The sequence below is a fragment of the Eublepharis macularius genome, chromosome 2, assembly GCF_028583425.1.
Source record: "Eublepharis macularius isolate TG4126 chromosome 2, MPM_Emac_v1.0, whole genome shotgun sequence".
Classification (NCBI taxonomy): domain Eukaryota; kingdom Metazoa; phylum Chordata; class Lepidosauria; order Squamata; family Eublepharidae; genus Eublepharis; species Eublepharis macularius.
This window is the reverse complement of record NC_072791.1, coordinates 195,092,889-195,114,774: the sequence shown is the minus strand read 5'-3', so window position 1 is coordinate 195,114,774 and position 21,886 is coordinate 195,092,889. Positions and strand designations below refer to the sequence as shown.

General features: G+C 42.2%; 1 protein-coding gene across 11 annotated transcripts in view; it reads right to left on the bottom strand.

The window, feature by feature from the left end:
- Nucleotides 1-1,269: 1,269 nt before the first annotated feature.
- LOC129323714 (sodium channel protein type 2 subunit alpha) overlaps nt 1,270-21,886 on the bottom strand; it is an 82,925-nt gene continuing 62,308 nt past the window's right edge. For 6 of the 11 annotated variants that reach the window (XM_054970323.1, XM_054970313.1, XM_054970315.1 and 3 more), the window contains exons 19-26: nt 19,895-20,068; nt 16,811-16,933; nt 9,328-9,609; nt 8,037-8,090; nt 6,584-6,721; nt 5,726-5,830; nt 4,841-5,111; nt 1,270-2,465 (exon numbers count right to left, since the gene is read on the bottom strand). In XM_054970323.1, coding sequence (XP_054826298.1) covers nt 1,270-2,465; nt 4,841-5,111; nt 5,726-5,830; nt 6,584-6,721; nt 8,037-8,090; nt 9,328-9,609; nt 16,811-16,933; nt 19,895-20,068 — 2,343 coding nt within the window. Of the gene's footprint in view, nt 2,466-4,840; nt 5,112-5,725; nt 5,831-6,583; nt 6,722-8,032; nt 8,091-9,327; nt 9,610-16,810; nt 16,934-19,894; nt 20,069-21,886 lie in introns of all 11 variants that reach the window. The other 5 variants (XM_054970322.1, XM_054970314.1, XM_054970321.1 and 2 more) reach the window with 2 other exon arrangements.

The window sequence follows — 21,886 nt, the reverse complement described above, 5'->3', positions numbered from 1 at the left end:
AACAACATGCATCAGTGATAGCCTCCAAACTACTTATAATGGTACAGAATACATCATAATTTTTTTCTGTTCAAGGCTTGCGAACTACACTCATTGTGGTACATATTTGATGCAATAAATATTGTGCACAGGTCATTATTCCTTTGCTCAAACATGCACCACGGGGTTAAAATAACTATTTACATAGACAGCATTATCTCATTGACACAATGTCAACCTTGCTGAGAGCAGAAGATGGCTAAACGATACTGCGGGAGAAAGCAAAAAAAAACCCAAAACCAAACACACTTATGAATGTCAGTTTTTTCTCCCCCACCACTTTCTTTTGGACAGGTACAAACTTTCCAAATCAGTTTAAGTGAACATATTTTCTTGCAAAACCTTGCACTTCCAAAATTTAAACTTAGATTTGTATCAATGTTACAACCAAATGGTCTGTTAAAAACAAAACAAAACCCTCTATTGATTAACTGTTGATTTTATGAGACTTACAGGCACATTAAGAATTGTCAGGATGAGACACAAAAGATGTATACTGTTGTTAAGCACCTCAGAATCTGGAGCCATCCTGAAACATGGAAGTATTTAAAACTCTTGTGCAAAGTCTTACTGTTTTCCATGCATGGTCTATAAGTGCAGCATGCCTTCATGCAAATCGCTTCTGTCTGTACATTACAAGAGACCCAGACAGGAGAACAGCTGCTCCTCATATGCTCCCCCTACCCCTGCGCCCGCCCACCCCGGAACATAAAACCCATTTACAAAAATAGTCACATATAATAGTAAACAACCTGTGAATTAAAAAAATGACAACCTCACCAAGACGGATTTTTGTAAAAATATGGCAAAAATGTGGCAGTTGGAATGCAAACAGTGGATACAATTATTGTACTCAAGTGTTTTCATGTTAAACACACAAATCCTAAGTTTGCACCTCTTTTACTGGTCCCTCCAATCTGGGTAGCCATTTTTCTTCCCTCTTCAGCAGTGTCAGCTGGTAATAAAAACAGTAACCTCCTATCAAGGTTGCCGCCCATTTTACAGAGTAGCGTTTGGATGATAAGGGGGTCACTGTCTTGTTAATAGGCACTGACCTTAAGTATATATCTAACATTTGTATATATATTTATAGATATATTTATATGTGGGTGTCTGTGTGTGTAAAAACAGTCAGTTTGGCATAAACCTCCTATTGGGAGTCCTTTTGAAATAATACTTTACTTTCTCAGGCTGTAAACAATTTGTCACAAATGAAACCATTCATTTTGCTCATTTTTTACTGTCCCTGATATCTTTACCTTTATCTTCTTTTTCTGATTTGTCTTTTTCATATTTCTCTTTGTCAGGCTTTGTAACACTATCATAGGAAGGTGGAGAGGTGGTGGAGGGGGTCATATCGTTTTTTTCGGGAGTAGAATTCTCATTGAGTTTATCAATGATCATATCTTCTTTGATAAGGGTGTCGTCTCCAGCTTTGATCCGATCTTTATTAAAAAGGTAGGAAACTTTTTTAACTTTTTGTTTTAAGAGGTAGCGCCTGAAGGCTCGCTGAATAATGACAGCAGATACTTCCTCTTGCTTTCGTTTCAACGTGGTTGTAATTGGTTCATAGGAGGCTTTTGAAGGATTGGCTGCCATAAACCGGTCTTCCATTTGAACACGAAGGGCATCCATTTCATCGCTTTCACCCAAAACACGTTTTGTGAAAGCGAACAAGATGTCAAGGCAGTGAATTCTGTCACCACTTACCATGGGTAGATCCATTGCAATTAGCTGAACCTTGTTTGGTTTTGGTATTAAAAGAGGTGGATCCAGTGAAGCAGCAAAATCGGAGAGTTTACTAAACTCTATGAATTGGGTTGCATCTGGATCAAACTTTTCCCAGACTTCATAGAACATTTCAAAGTCATCCTCACTCAAAGGCTCAGCACTTTCTTCTGTTGCAACACTAAAGTTCTCCAGAATAACAGCAATGTACATGTTTACCACCACTAGAAATGATATGATAATGTAGCTGACAAAGAAGAAAATCCCAACAGAAGGATTGCCGCAGTCTCCTTTGACCGAACTTCCCGGATGATCTTTGTTAGGGTCACAGTCTGGTTCCCCACTATTAAGAATGGGTGCTAGCAAGCCATCCCAGCCAGCAGAAGTGGTAATTTGAAAGAGGCAGATCATGCTGTTACCAAAGGTTTCAAAATTGAACATGTCATCAATCCCAACTTCTCTCTTGACATAGGCAAAGTTGGACATCCCAAATATAGCGTAGATGAACATGACGAGGAAAAGCAGGAGACCGATGTTAAACAAGGCAGGCAGAGACATCATCAAGGCGAAAAGCAGAGTGCGGATCCCTTTAGCACCCTTGATAAGCCGCAGGATTCGACCTATCCTGGCAAGTCGGATAACTCGGAACAACGTGGGGGACACAAAGTATTTCTCAATAATTTCTGCTAGAAACATACCTAAAAACAAATTTGAAAAAAAAAGATGAGGAAAGGTTATAATTACATCTATTAAATGTTAAAAGTGGTAACCTTAACGCTTTAAAATATAGGCTATAGGAGATTACACTACAGTCTTTCAATTGATGTACCATACACTTACAGCAGGTTAGGCCATGCATGTTTAGCTAGGATACCTCTAATAAGTGTCAGGGTTTTTAAAACCACTGAAAGAGAGCAGTGAATATATGCTAAAGCTCTCCTTTGGTATAGGAAACCTAGAGAATGATGAATACAATGAATAGCTCCTGTGACCTGTTAATTAACAGTGCTCAGTACTAAAATTTCCTTAGAAATTAATTTTAAAATTTAAAAAATCATTGTTTTAAATTTTTATATCATCAATATATCTAATTCTCAACTCATTAAAATCTGAGAATACTTAAATCTAGAAACTGGTACTGAGAATGGACCAAACAGACAGATCTATCTACAAACCTGAAAAAGGCTCCAGGTTTGCAAAAAAATCTAAAATCTTTAAAAAAAAATGGTGGGGGGATCTTTTAATAAAAAAACAAAATGATAAAAGGAGCCTTGTAGCTTTAAGAAACAGATGCCCTCACTGGCTGGTGCTGGGCAACCACAACAAAATTGTCAAGCCCTGGTTTCTGTCAGGAAAAGGAAGGGGGAGGGACCCTTTCCAGGGCTGTTTTGGCCTTTGAGGGAGGATTTAAGGATTCAGGCCTGACAGCACCCACCAACCTGGTTGCAACCATACAACCTTCATGACTCGCCCAAGCCTAGCTACTTGCTACTGTTTTAATAGCAGCCACTCCACAAAAACCAGTGTGGTATAGTGGTTAGAGGTTCAGCCTAGGATCTCAAATCCCCATTCCGCTGTGAAATCTCACCGGGTGATCTTGGGCCAAGTGCACATTCTCAGCATAACTTACCTCACAGGGGTAGGGTTGCCAACCCCCTTGCCTGAAAAGCAGGGGACAGGGGGTTGGTATGCAGGCCCTGATCCAGCTTCCTCATGAACACACTCCAGAGGCCCTGATGACCTCACTTCTGGTTTTCAACTGAAAATGTGTCATTGTGGTCTTCAGAGTGCAAGTGCATGCTATTTCATCGCATACCCTGGTGGCTCCCAGCCTGCCTCCCCCTCCTTTCTCCCCTGCAGGCCAGGTGAGTGGGGCCAGGAAGGAGTGGGTAGGGCATTAAGAGCACCAGGATGCCCCTCGTGGGCCTATGGACTCCCCCCCTCACCTGGGCTTCACCAGCTCTGTGGCAAAAGAGCTGAGACTGGCCTGCTTAAGTCCCGTGCAAGTTGGTGGAGGTGGTAACCAGCCCACCTGAGGCAAGGAGGGGATGGTGATGCCTGGCTCAGCCAACCCAAACACCACAAGAGGGGAAGTGAATGAGACAGCTCCTGGCTTGGCGCACACAAGCTGGTATGAAGTGAGTGAGGGGAAGTGAGTGAGACAGCTCCTGGCTTGGCGCACACAAGCTGGTATGAGGCAACAAAAGTGCCTGGCTTTGCCCTCCTTACCCCTATGTGAGGTGAGGGAGGTGGTGGAGTCCAACCTGGTCCACTTAAACCCTGTGTGTGGTGAGGGAGGTGGCACCTAGCTCACCTGAGATGAAGGAGGCAGCAACCAGCTTGGCCTGCCCAACTCCTGCAAGAGGTGAAGGAGGTAGTGTCTGGCCTGCTCAAGACCCGCGTGAAGCAAGGAAGAATGTTCCCAGCCAATTGGTTAGGCAGGCTGCCTCTTCCTCTCTCCCTCCCTTCTTTGGGGGGTGGTAGGGCTAGTGCAGGCTGGGAGACAGACCCTTTCCCCATGTTTTTCATTCCCACCCTGCCCATGCTCAGGATTGTTCTGAGAATGAGAAAAGGAGAATGAAGGAAGCTGCTTTGGGTCCCTATTATGGAGAAAGGTGAGGTATAAATGGAATAAATAAAAAAGCTGAAAATGGTTGGGAGCTAAAAGGTAAGTTGGTGGGTGGGTGGGAAGAGAGAACAAATCAGGGAAAAGAGAAGATGTGAAAGCTGCCAGGAAGAGAAAAAGAAGAAATAGTGTGGGGAATGTGATACGTGGAAAAATGAAGTGCCTCTTGCAAATCCTTGCAGGTTCCCTACTGTGCAATGGGGGCCAACGACCAGCACCTGGGCCATAGTTTTCCCAGGCAGAGGGTGGCAGGGGTAGGGAAGCAGGGGAAAATGAAGATGGGGGGAGATAAAGATAGGTTGGCTGGTGGGTGGACAGGAGAGAAGGCAGGAAAAGAGAGAGATTACAGGAGATTTCAGGGAAGAGAAAATAATGCGGGAGGGAAAAGTCATTGCAAGATTCCAGTTGTTTATTATTAATTTTCTACTGAATTGCTCTTGCCCTTACCTACAATGGATAAAATGACAACCACAAAATCAAAAATGTTCCAGCCAATGGTGAAATAATAGTATCGGAGGGAAATCAATTTCAGGACACATTCTCCAGTAAAAAGGACTATGAAGATCAGGTTAATTCTGTACAAATTGGTTTCCATTGCATCGGTTTGGTCATCTGTTTCCACCATCATGGTGACCATGTTAAGGCAGATAAGAATCATGATGCTGATGTCAAAGGCTTGCTTTGTTACAAAATCAAAAACCATGCCTTGGTATTTGTTCTGTGGATGAAGGAAATAATTTATTATTCATTTACCTCATTACTTAATCTAGATGACTAAAATATAGTTCTTCAAAACATTGGTAAATTCACTGTGCACTCCACGGTAAACTCGTTTAAGTTGCATCAAAGAAGGTGTACTGTAAGTCTAATTCTTCAGAAGAGTGGGAACTGCAGCCAGGTGGCTTTTCTCATACCACTCTGGTAGCATAAGGACTATAAGACCACGAGATGAGCCAGCAACATAACTACCTTCTCTGCCACCATCAGCCCTTCTAGGAAGTAGGACCACATGGTGTGGGGGAAAATGCATTTATGGATTTCCTATGTGATATCATAGCTAATACCGGAGCAGTGCTGGAAGAATTAACAGGTTAACATTTTGGGATTATAGTATTCCAAATTAGTAATATTAGGTAGGCTTATGATTTCCAGTATTCAGTAGGAAACAATTTAACACGGCATCTTGTAAATGTTCTTTCTAATGATAGCTGCCTTCAGTATAACACCTAGTTCAATCATGGTTAAGTCAAAATCACTTATTTGCAATGCAATGTAAGAAATAAATTTGAAACAGAACAAGAAGTAAATAATCGTAAATCTCACAAATCTTACCGCTGGCCTGGGAATAGGTTTCTGTGGTTTCTTGGACCCTAGTTTTTTCATTGCATTGTAATATTTCTTCTGTTCTTCGGTCATAAAGATGTCTTGACCTCCAAAGTAAAGTGATGAAACGAAAACTGGTTACAACCAGGTACCTCTTTTTAAAAACCAAATAATTATTCTCACTTAATGGGCAATCTTTTTCATCAGTCCTCTAGCCTGGACATCAAAAATTAATGAGTAAGGGATGCTTACTTTGTGGTAAGGCACATTGTTTTGGCTTTTGGAACTGTGTTTGTATATAAATTCCCTTATCTAGGTTTTTTCCCCCTTGTCAATGTGGGAACTGAACAATTCCCACACGTTTTGGCCCCATTCTTCTGGCTTGATGGAAGAGGCTAGTGTACCAATTCGTTTATACTTATGAATCTGGGTTTTTTTCCTGCTATGGAAATGAATGAGAAAGTACCAGCACACAAGAGCTCTATGTATATATCAGAGAACAGTAGGTAATGACCTCATCAGCCAGAACTCAGAAAAACTAGACTTCTCCAGCGTTAGAAAAGAGCAAGAGCCCAGTAGGACCTCTAAGACTATTAGTAATGAAGTTAGTAGAAGTGAACTGTGACTCACAAAAGCTCATACCCTATCACAAATTTTGTTAGTCTTGTAGGTGCTACTGGACTCTCTCTTTTGTACTGCTACAGACAGACTAACATGGCTACCCATCTAGATTTCATAAAAATCTTTTATTTTTTTCAACAAAGAAATTAATCAGTTTTAAATCCTTAAGGGAAACATTACAGCAACTGAATTATCATCGTTTCAGCCCGACAATGCGTTGAAAACACAGTGATAAAATGAACTTATCTTCTTTTTTTGCTGATTAAAATTATCTATGATGACACCAATAAATAAGTTCAAGGTGAAGAATGAGCCAAAGATGATAAAGATGACAAAGTAAAGATACATATACAGGTTATCCTCATATTTGGGTTGCTTCTCTACCTACAAAGTAAATACAAATGTTAAAGGAAATATTGGTGAGAAACATTCTCAGTAATATAAAATGGAATACTTTCATTCTTTGCATTTCAAGACCAACATTTAATATCAATTTAATTAACTGAACCATTCTTGCGTAAAATGATCTGTAGCTTCCATATAACTCTGAAGTGTCCCATAACAATACCCAGTAAAAATGGTAGTTTTTGGATTTCAATCCCTTTCATCTCCAAGTGATGTGGTCTGCTTCCAGTTAGAGGTGTGCAGCAGGGAAATATTCAGTTTTCCCGCTTCGAGTTTACCCGAAACGGGAAAATGATCTGGAATAACCCAAAACCCGAACCAGCAAGCCGCTTCGGATTCGGGTTATCGGAAATTGCTTAGGTATGCTTTGTAATGATTTGGAACATACCGAAGTGAGATTCCCACCTCCCTCGAGCCCCCTTCCCCCAACCTCACTTACCTTCGGAAGGCCGGAGCAGGCACCTCTGCTGCTGCCGTGGCCAGCAGGGAAGACTGCAGCCGGTGCCTCCACCAACCACGCCACCACTTCAGCCTCTGCAGTGGCTAGCATGGAGGCAGTGAATGCCAGTGCCCACGCCGCCACTTCGGTGTCTGCAGCGGCAGGGCTGGATCGAGGGGGGCAGGGGGGTAGCCTGCCCCCGGCGCCACCAAAGAGGATCCGGCGCTGTGCAGCCGCTGGCAGGGCTGTAGCGAACACCGTCACCTGTGCTGCCCATGCAGCCCCTTCAGCCTCTGCGGCGGTGGGCAGGGTGGCAGCAAATGCCGGCATCTGTGCCACCCGTGTCGCAGCTTCAGCCTCTGTGGCAGCAGGCAGGGCGGCAGCAAATGCTGACGGCGGCGCTGCCTGCACCGCTGCTTCGGCCTCTGTGGCGGCTGGAAAAAGCAGCAGGGAAGGCCGCTGCTTCCACCGCCAGAAAGATGCCCCAGGTAAGTGGGAGGGTGGGCACCCTTTAAAAAGCCCCCGAAGCTTCCCAAAGCAATCCAAATTGCTTTAGGAAGCTTTGATTCGGTGTTTCTGAATCAGGGCCATCATACTGGCCCCAATTTGGAAATACCGAATCTTTACGAATCGGGCTCGGTTCCGGTTTTTTTTCCAAACCGGGAACCCGAAGCACACACCCCTACTTCCAGTCAGTGTAAATAATACTAAGCTAGACGGTCCAGTAGTCTGACAGTATAAGGTAGCTGTTCAGAATGAGTATAAATAAATCCAATCCTGAGAAATGATAGCCAAAAATAATAGTTGTATGAAATTTGAGATAAAAAGATAAACGTGGCACAACAGCATACTTACATTTCGTGAATCCACAGCTGCATACATAATATCCATCCAGCCTTTAAAAGTGGCCTACAAGTAGAAGATATACTTAATGTCTGCTTTGCATAGGTAAGATAGCAACCAAAGAAAGCATTCATACCATGTATACTTATATATATCTCTTGTGGTCTTTTAAAAGAAATAAACCCTTTGGGTTTGCATAGGTCATAGTTGTGCTATGTGATTTCAGATAAGAAAAACCTAGTAAATTTAAATGCTTTTTTCCCTTAAATAAAATACATAGCAAGGCATTTTTTTAAAATGCCTTCAGTGAATAATAGAATTTACCATCCAGTAAATGGGCTATCCAGTACTTGGAACAGCAGATTATGATGGAAAAAATTACTATGGAAAAATAAGACGTAACCCAATGAGTGAAGTATCATTCAGGATCAGTGGGCATATATGAGAACAGAAAAGCAGAATTCTCATAAACTGGTATTCAATGAATTCTTTTGATTTAGTGCATAGGTGCCCATTCATAAAGCCATTTATTCTAGTATTTTCTTATCTAAAATACCACTGTTATATACACTTCCAGCCCAGTTGAGTATAATTTAAAATACTTAACCAATCATAAAACGTGTAGTATAGATTTCATAAATATGTTTATCATATGCACACCATATGGTACCATTTCCCAACATAAATTAATGAATAAGCAAATGTCAATTTTGCAGATGCTTATTTTTGCTTCTTAGGTAAGATTTGGTTTGGTGTATGCAAATGGATGTATTTTAGATCAGAGTTCAATCGTACATAGAGGATATTCAGAGATAGCTATATTTTAAATTTAGAATTGTAAGTTGCATTGAGTCACGGGGAAAAGCAGGATATACATATTTTATTAAATAAATAAGTTAATATATGTGGTGGTAGAAATCTCCATCCAGTCGCAGCTGATTTACAGTGATGTCTGTTAGAGTTTTCAAGGCAAGAGACTAACAGAGGCAGTTTTCCGTTGCCTGACTCTGCATAGAGACCCCTGTCTTCTTTGGTGGTCTCCCATCCAATTACTAACTGAAGCTGGCCTTGCTTAGCTTTTGAAAACTGCTAAGATTGGGCTTGTCTGGTCTATCTGGGTCAGGGGAGGTTAATGCATAAAATACTGTAAATGTATGCATTCTTGAACGAGTACACTGTGGACACACTAACATACACATATTTATATTTTTCTAGTGAAGGACAGAACTGCTGAGAACAACCATGCACAAGGTAGTAATTCTATGCTGTAAGTTTAACAAGTATGGAGAGAATGGCTACTTACTACTTGAAGCAAAGAAAGATAACCAAGACCCACGTTATCAAAGTTGACTTTCACATTTTTCCATCGAGCTGTTTCATTTCTTTCTATGAGTTCCTCACATTGAGTCTGATTGTCAACTTGGCTGATATCAAACATTTCGCCATTGGAAGTGTTAACACAGTGATAGAACTTGCCAGCAAAGAGATTTACTCCCATAATGCTGAAGATGAGCCAGAATATAAGACACACAAGAAGTACATTCATGATAGATGGGATGGCTCCCAAGAGAGCATTCACTACCACCTACAGAGCAAAGGAAATCACAGAGAAAAAGTGTAAACTTTAAGCAAATATCAAACAAATGGAGTATTTTATCATCTGGAAGAAATAAAAACTTCTAAAGGTTCATAAATATGGATATTCAGCAGTTTGAAATGATGCTCTGTACAGGTCTAGATACAATCCAAAGAAAAGCAAGATAAAACAGAAACAAAAAGAGAAAGAAGATACACATTAAGTAAGAAAAATCTGGTGGAATATTGCCAACCACATGAATCCTATAAGAATCGAAAGAAATGTCAAATAGATACATATGGAAAATTTATAAATAATGCAACTAAACATACATTTTAAGGAGAACGGGCGACATATATAAGCCGTATGATATCAAGAAAATCAAATAAAAACGGTAGATTGGATCCTGCAAACAATGGGCTCAAATTACTGGTTGATGTAAGTAGACTTTCCCATGCCTTTTCCTTCTCAGTTGCCCTCTATGATCCCCAAAAGCCATACCTAGGGATTGAGGGATCCCTGTGGACAAAAAAACACATGACATTGGGCAGCATGCAGGGGAGAGCTGTAATGAGGAAGGGAAACTGGGAAAAATACTTCTTCTTCAGCCAGCAGAGTTTCCGCTAGAGCAAGAAGCTCCACTGGCACAACAGTGAAGTGAATTTTATCCAGTTATTTCTCCTCACTACAGCCTGCCTCTCCAATACATGGCTTTTTGTTCCGGGGGGGGGGGGGTTGTCCCCTAACAACAGGCAATGTCTTTTCAGTGATCACGAGGCTCGGGAAGGGGAAAGTGGAGGAAGATACGCTTCTGTGAGTACAAAGTACTCACTATTTATGTGTTCTAATCCAGTGATAATTATTTCTTAGATTGTTTTAATTTAAGTAGTCCAAACCACTAAGAACACATCGGCTACTATCTTTTTTGTAACTAACAGTTAATGGCAGGTGCCTCTCACAGAGTAATGCAATATTTTCATATTAAAATGCCTAGTTGGTTGAGTATTTTATTTTAAAGCAAGTTCTGTGTGAATTGTGTCTAGAGATGGGCACGAATCCAATTACGACCCAAAAAAACCCACGAACCAAGCCAGTTTGTGGTTCGTGAACCACAGTTCATGGAAGCTCCTTTCTACGAACTTCCACGAACTGGTTACTGGTTCGGGTTCATTTGGGTCATATTGGGAAAGGGACAGTTTAAATGGCCATTCCCCCGGGGAAATGGTCATTTAAACTTTTCCTGCAGCTTTCAAGAGGCAGGTCCCTTTAACCTATCAGCTGGCAAGTGGCAGGGGGGATCCCCCCCTTGCCACCTGCCAACTGATAGTTTAAAGGGACCTGCCGCTTCCAAGCAGCAGGGCCCTTTAAACGGCCCACAAACCCCAGCAGCAGCCCCAGCCCCACACTTACCTTGATGACTCCTGTGGCCCACAGCCTCCTCCCCCTCCTCCTGCGAGGGGCAGCAAGGCCATTTTCGGCCTCCTCCGCCCCTGTGCAGGCCCGCAGAGGGACGGATGAGGCCGAAAACGGCCTTGCTGCCCCTCAAATGGCCACCGCGCGGCCATTTGAGGGGCGAGAAGGCCATTTTTGGCCTACTCCACTGCCCTACGGGCCTGCAGAGGAACAGAGGAGGCTGAAAATGGCCTTCCTGCCCCTCGTGGAGAGGGAGGAAGCCGCACACTGCAGGGGAAGGTAAGTGTGGGGCTGGGGCTGGGGCAGTTTAAGGGGCCCTGCCTCTGTCAGGTCTCTTTAAACTATCAGCTGGCAGGCAGTGAAGGGGGGCTGATAGTTTAAAGGGAGCTGCTGGTTGCAAGACAGGAAAGGGCCCTTTAAACCGTTAAATGCCCCTTTCCCTGCCACTGCTAAGCAGCCAGAAAGGGGTATTTAAACCCCACGAACCACGAACTGGTTCATAACTGGCCCCAGTTCCGTGCTAGTTCGTGGTTCCTGGTTTGTGAAAATCCACGAACAACGAACCTCATGGTTCAGGGTTTTTTTGATTCGTGCCCATGTCTACTTGTGACCGGCCACTCCAACTACAACCTATGGACTCTGCATTGTGGACTGCCAAGTTTTTGATACCCTCCATTCCTTGTTTTTGCAGTTCCAGGCAAGCCATAAGAACAGGATGTTTATCAAGTCCATGAGGCAGCACTCAGCCTACTGAGTCACAAGTTGAACAGGCCTACTTTAAAACACAGAAAAACTAAAGTCCAGTGGCACCTTAAAAACTTGACAACATTTCAGTGTGAATCTTTGTGAGTCACAGCTCATTTCCTTAGATACAAAATGCAGAGCTTTAGTTCAAACTATATTGATGTGGAACAGAAACTTGGTTCTCTAAATGGCTTGTTTTTATCAGAATAGGAACGCAATAATAAATTGCTTTAATGCTATACCAGGATTAATTGTAATGAGAAAGAAAAAATAGTGCCAAACCCAGAGTTCAAAGCATCCTGTAATATGCATATGCCCCACCCACCCCGCCTCTGTGTGTGTGCAAACATAAACCAACCCAGTTCACTGGAGTAAACAGGATGCAATTTATTTATTTATTTATTATTGATTGATTTAGATTCCTATTCCGCTCTCCCCACGAAGGGCTCAGGGCAGATTACAGCATATTAAAACACATTAAAGTTAATTTATACAGTTAAAACTATAATATAATATAATATAATATAATATAAAACTCACATATAAAAATATATATTTATAAAAGTATATTTCCATCCCACAGGGAATTTAGCATTTGTATCTTTTTTAATATTAAAAAAAATATTCTAAACCTCATTTTCCAGATTCTACCTTACAAATTCATGGCAGGTGAAATACAAATGTAAGGAATCTCAAGTCATATTTCTTCTTTTTCTTGTTTCTATACATTTTATTAAAAGAGAAAAATAGAAACAATCTTCTGTTTTTCTCCGAGTAACTCTTTTCCGTTATGCTACACTAGCTTACAACTCTGATGAAAGCAGTAATTAAAAAAAATCATATCTGGGGACATAACTTGCAGGTCATAGAGAATGGCTTCCGTGAAGGACTGGAAACAAGACTTCCACAGCTCTGGTATTATATACCAGTCTACCTCCTCCCCTATGCCTCCTAGGTATCTCTGTGGTTTGCTGAGAAGAACAGTCAGTTACAGAAGCATCTGAGACATACAAAGAATAAATTGCAGGCTCAGTTAATATGTTACCCTGCAACATGGCTCTTGAAGTACCAGTTCATGAAGCCACTTCTGTGTGATTGGAGCCATGCGATTGAGAACGTATGGGTCATCCAGATCACATAACCAGTTTTCACACCAATGGCAATGGTGCCAGATGGAGATGCAAAACTGGAAACTACACAATCCAAGTGACGAATGATGTTGCTGCTTGCAGAACTTACGGCTTCACTATGAAGCTATGACCTCACAAAAGTAAAATTTGGGCATCAGGTAGTTATGAATCAAACCTCAGTGACTGTTCTAGAGTTGGGGTACTTCATTCCGAATACCAGGTTCCTGGGAACTGCGTAGTATTATTATTTGGCAAGACTACAACATGTAGAATTAAATTATGGCACTATTTCAACGGTATAGATTTTTGTCTCATTTTAAAATCAGGTTACCCAACATTAATCTTAGCAATGTGGTATATTCAGATCAAAATATTACACGAATGTATAGCTAATAAAAGCAATAGTAGATAGTACAGATAAATGACTTAGGATGGGCATAGCTAAACCCAGAGGGTGCCTGTCTTTCTCCTCTGGCTATATGAACAGTCATGTTTTACTCCTTCCATAATTGCCATGTTTCTAGAGCTGACCTACATTTCCCCTTCCCTGAGTCCTGTGGCGATACCACTCGTTTACAGTTTGAATCCTTTTGACAAAGCTCAAAATATAAGAGTGTCAGATACATGTTATCGTCTGCCAAGATGAAATGTAGATTCTAAGGGCCTCAGGAACATTTGTTACTCGAGGAGTCAAAAGGCATGGCAATTCTGAATGTAGGGACATATATGTAATATAAAATATTGCATACATATGTAATGTTGCCCTTCATTTATTATTAAATGGAAGGATTTGGGGGGGGGGATGTTAAGGAAGAAGCACAATTCAAGCTTCATTGTCAAACAGGAATAGCAGGAGAGGGAATATTTAGCTTGAATATGAGAAAGCTTAAGGAGGTATCCCTCTTCTTTCTCAAGAAATTCTCTTGGGGCTGTTGGGATTTCAATATCCTGAATTATCTGGTGTCATCCACAAATGTGCTCACCATGAGTCTAGGTGAGAGTGAGCAAGTGTGTGGCGGGGGGTGGGGGGTGGGAGAGCTTATGCAGGTACTGTGACTTGCAGGTAGGAATTTTGCAGAACCAGCACCCTTCTGAAGAAGCCATCTTTGGGCCCCACTGATCTGTCCAGTTACTGCCTGGTATCAAATCTCCCATTCCTGGTAAGGCGATTGAGTGGGCAGTGCAGAGCAGCTGCAGGCATTCCTAAATGATGACTCAGTCCTGGATCCATTTCAGTCTGGCTTCCCTCCTGGCCAAGGGTCAGAGACGGTGCTGGTCACCCTCACAGACGATCTTCGGCAGGTTGGCGCTGCTGGTGCTATTGGATTTGATGGCAGCCTTCAACATGGTCAGTTATGACCTTCTGACCCACCACCTCACTGATGTGGGGACACGTGGGGCCACCTTGCAATGGCTGGTCTCTTTTCTCCATGGTCAGAGACAGAGGGTGGTGCTTTGGGAACAGATGTCGCCAAGGTACCCACTGGTATGTAGTGTTCCTTAAGGAGTGATTCTCACCCCGATGCTATTTAATATCTATATGGCCCCCCTTGCCCAGTTAGCCCGAAGTTTTGGACTGGGATGCCATCAATATGCTGATGATACCCAGTTGTATCTGTTAATGTACAACTGGCTGGATTCCACCATGGATGTTTTGGCCAGGGCTTTGGGCATTGTGACTGCTGTGCGGCTGAAGCAGAGTCGGCTGAAGTTGAAGCCTGTGAAGATGAAGGTCCTGTATCTGGGTCAGGGATTGCTGAGCTTGAGAATCCAGCTCCCAGTCTTAGATGGAACGCCTTTGACAACTGCGTCAATGGTGAGGAGCCTGGGTGTGATTCTGGATACCTCCTTATCAATGGAGGCCCAGGTCTCATCAGTTGCCAGATCTGCATTTTTCTATCTTTAGCAGGTCAACTAACTTGCTCCCTCTCTCTCCACCCATGACCTAGCTACAGTGAGCCACACAATAGTCACCTCCAGATTGGACTACTATAACTCACTCTACACAGGGCTACACTTGAAACTGACCCGGAAATTGCAACGGGTACAGAATGTGGTGGTGCATGTCCTCACAGGAACCCCATTTAGGACACACATTCAATCTGTGCTGCACCAGCTGCACTGGCTTCCAGTTGAATTCCGGGTCAAGGTCAAGGTGTTGGTGTTAACCTTTAAGGCCCTTAATGGACTGGGACCTGCATATCTTCGGGACTGTCTCTCCCTATATGTTCCCTGTAGGCCGTTTCAACATCTGCTGGTGGTCCCTGGCCCCAAGGATGTTCGCTTGGCCTCAACCAGGGCTAGAGCCTTTTTGGCTCTGGCTCCAGCCTGGTGGAATGCTCTCCCAGTTGAGAACCAGGTCCTGTGGGACTTATTACAGTTCTGCTGGGCCTATGAGAGCAGTGGACGAGCTGGCGAACTATCCTGCTGGTCCCTTGCCTGTTTTGTTCTGTTCCACTGTCCAATGAAATCCGTTGATTTTATTGTTTTATGATTTTAACTGTTATTTATTGTATTTTAAACTGTGGTTTTTATGATGTTGTGACCCACCCTGAGCCTGCTTGCAGGGAAGGTGGGATATAAATCCAACAATAAAATAAATAAATAAAATAAATAAGAATGACATGGAACTGGTGAGGCAGAAGCCTACCAAGCCCAAGATGAGCTGAGAGAATGGCTAGCCAGTCAAGACAGCTCCAACCAACCCTGACATCTTCAGCCTAGAGGGGAAAGATTGAAGGAGGGCTATCCAGGGTGCCTGCCGACCTCCTCCACTCTTTCTGTGCAGCCTTACACAAGATGGCTTGCAATATACCATCAACAAGCAAAAAGTTCTGTTATCCGGCAAGCCTCATTCACCACGGGCACTTTCACTGTAAAAATATTCTTGATTATATATGTGCCCTTAAACACTCATGCCTCTAAATCCCATGCACATGCCATGCACTTTAAAAATCAAGTAGTTGTAGTAGCTTCTAAGATGAATTTGAGAATTTGCAGAGCTATATAGAAACATTTCAAATTGGCTGGGAGGTAAAGTAGTAGCAGAGGATAACTAAAGTTCTATATGACATCTGTTTTTCAAAGACAAAACAATGTGTAACATTAGAGGCTGCAGGAAGCTGCACTGTTCCAAAGCAAAATCCAAAAAGAAAGGCCATGTAATAAAAGGCCATTTATAGGTAGTGTTGTCAACTTTTAAACTGGTCCCTCTATTATTTGCTTGATCGGCATCACATGTCAGGTGATGTTATTTACTTAGCTCCATTCTATGAAAAGCTTCAGCTGTTCATTTCTGGACATTAAACCTCTATTCAAGGGGCAGAACATTGTTTTCCCATACAGCTGGCAACCTTATCTATATGTATATTGTATTTCAAGTATTCAAAGTGCTTCACATACATTATTTCTGTTTTTATTGCAACACACCATAATGTGGGCCGATGTTATTATCCTCATGATTTAGAGGTAAACAGAGGCTTAGAGAACAGCTGCATTCACATGACTATATTTGGTTAGAGAATGATCTTCAGAACTTGTCCTTGGCTTGTGTGATTCCTCTTTCCGCTCCTTGTGTGCTGTGCCAACATTGAAGACTTCCTGGTTTAGAACTAACCACAGTGTGTCATGATGAAAGAGGCATATTAACAAAGTGTGGTTTGTTTTTTGCCTACAAACTGGAATTCTGAAGTAGGGTTAAAAGGTCGTTTAGAATCCTAGTTTGTAAGTGATCAGGGTTTGCTTGTAATGTCTGAATGAACCCAGAAAATGACTCGTTGCGAAAACTTACTATATTTCTTGGATGAGATGCATTTTGAACTGGGGTCTTTACAACTCATATCCTTAACATATCAGCATGAAAATGCTATGGCTGGTTTTGTTTCATGCATGTATTATTTCAGGCTCTTAATTCTTTTTCTTACCCTCATTCCTTCAAATCTTGATAAAGCTCTTAGCGGTCTCAACGCTCTTAAAGTTCTAAGCGATTTAATTGCACCGAGTTCTGAGTAGCCCAAGGCATTCGCTGTTAAGCTAACTAAAGAGACCTACACAAATAAAAGAAAGAAATTCATTGGTTATGTGCATACTTTTAAAAGATCCATCATACTTTCTTGCTCGAGGAAGACCTTTTTGCCAGTTTGGAGAGATATTTCAAGGCAGTTACAGTTGAAGAACGAAACGTCTATTAAAGGGCATGTTCCGATAATATAAGTTTAGTGTAATGGAAACTATATGGTGTTGGTGTTGACCTATAAAGCCCTATGCGGACTGGGCCCAGCATACCTTCGGGATCGCCTCTCCCCTATGTTCCCTGGAGGTCGCTTCGATCAGCCACTAAGAACTTGCTGATGGTCCCTGGCCCCAGGGAGGTCCGCCTGGCCTCTAACAGAGCCAGGGCCTTCTCAGTTCTGGCTCCGACCTGGTGGAACTCTCTGTCTGAGGAAATGAAGGCCCGGCAGGATTTGTTATCTTTCCGCCGGGCCTGCAAGACGGAGATGTTCCACCGGGCATTTGGTGGGGGCTAGGCTGCCCTCTCGCTGGCCATACCACTGAAGACCTTCCACCACCCATGCAGGACAATGCTGCATTTTAATATTTAATATTCTACACCCGCCAATTTTAATGTTTTTTTATACGATGTTTTAATGTTTTTATAATGTTTTTACTGTTTTTAATTTGTTGTCAAACCGCCCTGAGCCCGTCTGACGGGGAGGGCGGTCTAAAAATGTAATTAAATAAATAATAAATAAATAAATAAATATATAATTCTTATAAAAGAGGAGTTGAAAATGAATATCCCTGGTAGAAATTAAGCCCAGCTATAAAATTCAAGGCAATTATCTGAAATGCATGGCATGGCATCTATGCTTTATGGAAATATCCATGCACCACCAGGTTTTCAGGATGCCCACCAATCATGACTAGACCAACCTATATATTGCCCCCCCCTTTTTTTGCTGGGAGGAGCTGAGCCAGCCCTGCCCAGCAGCATCACATCCAGAACAAATTGATGAATTGCCAAAATTAATCTGCAAACAAAGGAGCACGTGTAACTTGAATATTTCTAGCATTGTGCTTATTCCCACACGCTGCAGGCAAATGCCAAAAGTCAAAGACCTGTTTCTTCAGTAATAGCTAAGTCAAGTAGGTATGGACAGAGGCATCTCCTCCTAAAGAACAGCATACCTCCATCTTTTTGAGCCATATTGCAAAAGAAAAGTTACAAGTAGTGCACTAACCAACGTAAGCAGTTACCCTATGTCCATGAATAGAACTTAATACTTCATGTAAGTGATTTACAACTAAGCAATGTTACACAATCAGGATTTTTTTAAAAAAAATAGTGCCTTATCTTTAATAGGAGCGCAGGAAACTCTGGGGGTTGCCACTCCACCCCAGCAGGCATCAAATGCTGAGTTTCACTTTGTGGCTTCCCTGAGGCCTCAGACACAGGGGGAAGAGGGGCTTGGTCATACCCCTCTTCCCTGGCTCCTCTCCTCATCTTCCACTCTTTTATAGGGCTTTGCCAGATTTGGTACAGGGCTTTGCAGAGTAAGGGAACTGGTGTGAGAAGTCATGAGTGGCTCCTTGGTTGGACCGTGTCCTGTCTCCATGCTTCCCTGCCCCTGAATTAAGGCCAGTTGCCTCCTGATTACCAGGCAGTGAAGCATTAAAGGGCCAGCCATTCTGAATCAGCTGGCCAGCAGGCATCCCTTTAAAGGGTCACTGGGAGGCGGGGGACCCAATGATTGCTCAACTTCCTGACTATACTTCTGCAAAGCCAACATTTGTTCCCACAAAGCCAGCCTCAACTGCTGCTGTTTAAGGAGGGTGCTTAAAATATTTGCCAGTTGTGGCTCAGGATAATTTTGAACCCTTACTTTACGTATTTATAAGCATAGTTCAAAGAAAGCAGAAGTGCATGTTTTTAAATTGGCAAGTTATTCCAGGCAGCTTGACATTCTACAGGAATTGTTGCGATGACTTTTAAGGGATACACTGCAGTGATTCTAATTCAAATATTTCAAATATACCATTCTGGTTGCCCAAATGATGCCTGTCCATTATAGTAATTCATTTCAATCTCAGTAGCACTAATACTGTTATGCTTAAGTATCAAGGACAGGAAACGGGAGAACAGTTCAGAATTCCTAATGCTACTGTTGACTAGTAAATAATCACATTATTTCAGATAAATGGCAGAAATTAGTGATCGATGAACCACCGCTATGCTCAATTCACAATCAATCCTTTAACAATTAATTATGCAGGAAGACATCTGAGGGATGTTCGAAATTAATTCTTTTCAAGGATTAAGAACCAAAGTTTCTAGATACTCCCAATGGCAGTGATGCAGTCTTGAAGCCTCCCTGAATCACACACCATATGAGGCCCTCCCTGCCATGACCTCTCCCCACTTAATGCTGATTACTGGGGGCGGGGACATAGGCAGCAGAGAAGGCCAGGAAGTCTTCAGGCCCCTTGAGTCCTGCTGCGTGTGACCCCTTAGTCCTTGATTCCTTAGGAATACTACCTGAGGCCCACCTCATCTAGAGGAGAGCCAGTCTGATGTAGTGGTTAAGAGTGGCAGGACTCTAATCTGGAGAACCGGGTTTGATTCCTCACTCCTCCACTTGAAGCCAGCTGAGTGACCTTGGGTCAGTCACAGCTCTCTCAGGTTCACCCACCTCACAAGGTGACTGTTGTGAGGATAATAATAACAAACTTTGTAAACTACAGGTTGCCGAAGGCAAATCACTGCACTGCTAAAGTATACCATGTATTTTCTAGATCCCTGGTTTTCACAAACAGTTAACTATTCTACTTATGTTCACAGTGAAGCATCCCATTATGGAATTTTTGACTAAGTTACTCTTTAATTTTTCCTCAAGCACTTCCTTTCCGAAAGCAGCAAGTTCACAATTCATCCCACGGTCCTTGGGGTGGAGGGGGCAATAATTTTATGTGCATATCTCATGAATGTATAGAAAAGGCAGAATACATACATCAACAATAAGGAAATCCAGCCAGCACCAAGCATTTGTGAAATATACTTGAAAGCCATAGGCCACCCATTTCAGAAGCATTTCTAGGATGAAGATGTATGTGAAGACCTTGTCAGCGTACTCCAGCATTGTCTTGATAGTCTTGCGCTGTTCAATATATATGTCTTCAAAGGCCTGCAAATAAAGTTTTATTTTCTTTTATTTATTTATTTACATCATTTATACCCTGCTTTCCTGCCCAATCAAGATCACCAAGGTGGCTAACAATCACAACAGCATAATAAAAATAACGTCATACAACGAATTAAAAACCAGAGCTAAGAACACACATATAAAACAAAATACAGCAAACTAAAAATTAAAAAAAATTAAAAACAAGGCAAGAGGAAGGAATGCCAGACACACATGGGAAGTCTTTACCCACTGGCAGAAGACAGGGATAAAAAAAGGACAATCCATGGGGACGGAGATACATAAGTCTGACATCATGATCAAGAAAGAGGGCTGCAACTTAAAGCAGGACCTCAGACAGTATGTGATTAAGTGCCTCTTAAGGTATGCTGGTCCCACACCACAGAAGGATTTAAATATATAGCGTCCCTATAGGGTTTTACTATTCCTTTCCTGGAAGAAATATTTGCATTTCTCTTTCTAGAGCAAAAAACTTTAATTTTTTCCTATGCCACTGCCTCTCTCTCCGTAATAATACCCAACATCACTTCTGAGTTTTCCTTGGAAGTGATGTTGCAGTGCAGACAATGCTGCCCCCTCCATGTCCCCGCCTCTGAAGCTCCTGCCAGTTGCCTATCAACCCCAGGTAACAAGTCTTAACATCTTCACTAGAACAGTACCATCTTGTAGAATCTGTCTTTTTAGGTTCCTTGCTTGGTCCTAAATCAAAGCCTTGCTTTACTTCAGGTCAACTAGTTACAACAGATGTGAGTGGCTTTTCTTTCTTGTCCTGCACATCATTTTGACTTTTCTGTTTCATGTCCAACCTTGCACAACTCAACCTTTGAATGGACAGCATAGTTCTGACCCATATTAGTACCCTTACAAACAATTGCCTGATCAAAAACTGGATAGTGTGTGCTAATAAGGATATTGTGATATTTCAAGACGTTTGTGGTGAGACATTTGTAGTAAGACACATAACACATTTTGTGATAAGACACATAAGACCTTTTCAGTTTCATTGTACAATCTGCTACAATCTCTCAGTCCGATAGTAACTGTTTTATTCCAGTTCAGTCAGTCCATATAATAATAACTGCTTTCATATACAGCTCTTGTAGACAGATCAGTCCCCACTCAGAGCAGTGAACAAAGTCAGCCTTGTTATTATCCCTATAGTACAGCTGGGGAGCTGGAGCTAAGAGGAGTGGCTTACCCATGGCCGCCTACTGACCTCATGGTAGTAGATGGATTTGAACCAGCAGAGTGCTGATTCACAGTCAAACCACTTAACCACTATGCTACAGCAGCTCCACCTAGCACTTTAGTAATCCATTATTTGGGGTGCAGGGAGATAGATAATTCCCTATTAAATTACAAATACCAATGACATATAATTGGATACGATCCAATTTTATGAAATTTTAAGAATTAAAATATGTATAATATAGATACTTGTAAGGACTCTTGATAACTCTCTAAGAGTTCCCATTGGCCTTTGATATGTTAGTCCTGTATTTTTATTTCGACCTCAAAACATTCTGGAACTGTGAGACATTTCCCCCTACCCCAAAAGTACTGATCAGTGGACTCTTTCTCATTCTTAACTAATCAACATGGGCTATGGAAAAGGCTCACACTGTTTGGGGCTATATAGATTCTTAATATTTGGATAGTCAGGGCCCTACTACACGTTACTATTTCTAATGGAATTCAGACCCTACTTGCTTTCTCCACAACAACAAAGCAACAGCAGGGAGAGAGATTTTAAAAGTCCAGAGGGCCCTGATTCACCTGGGGAACTTGGCCCGGGGAGGA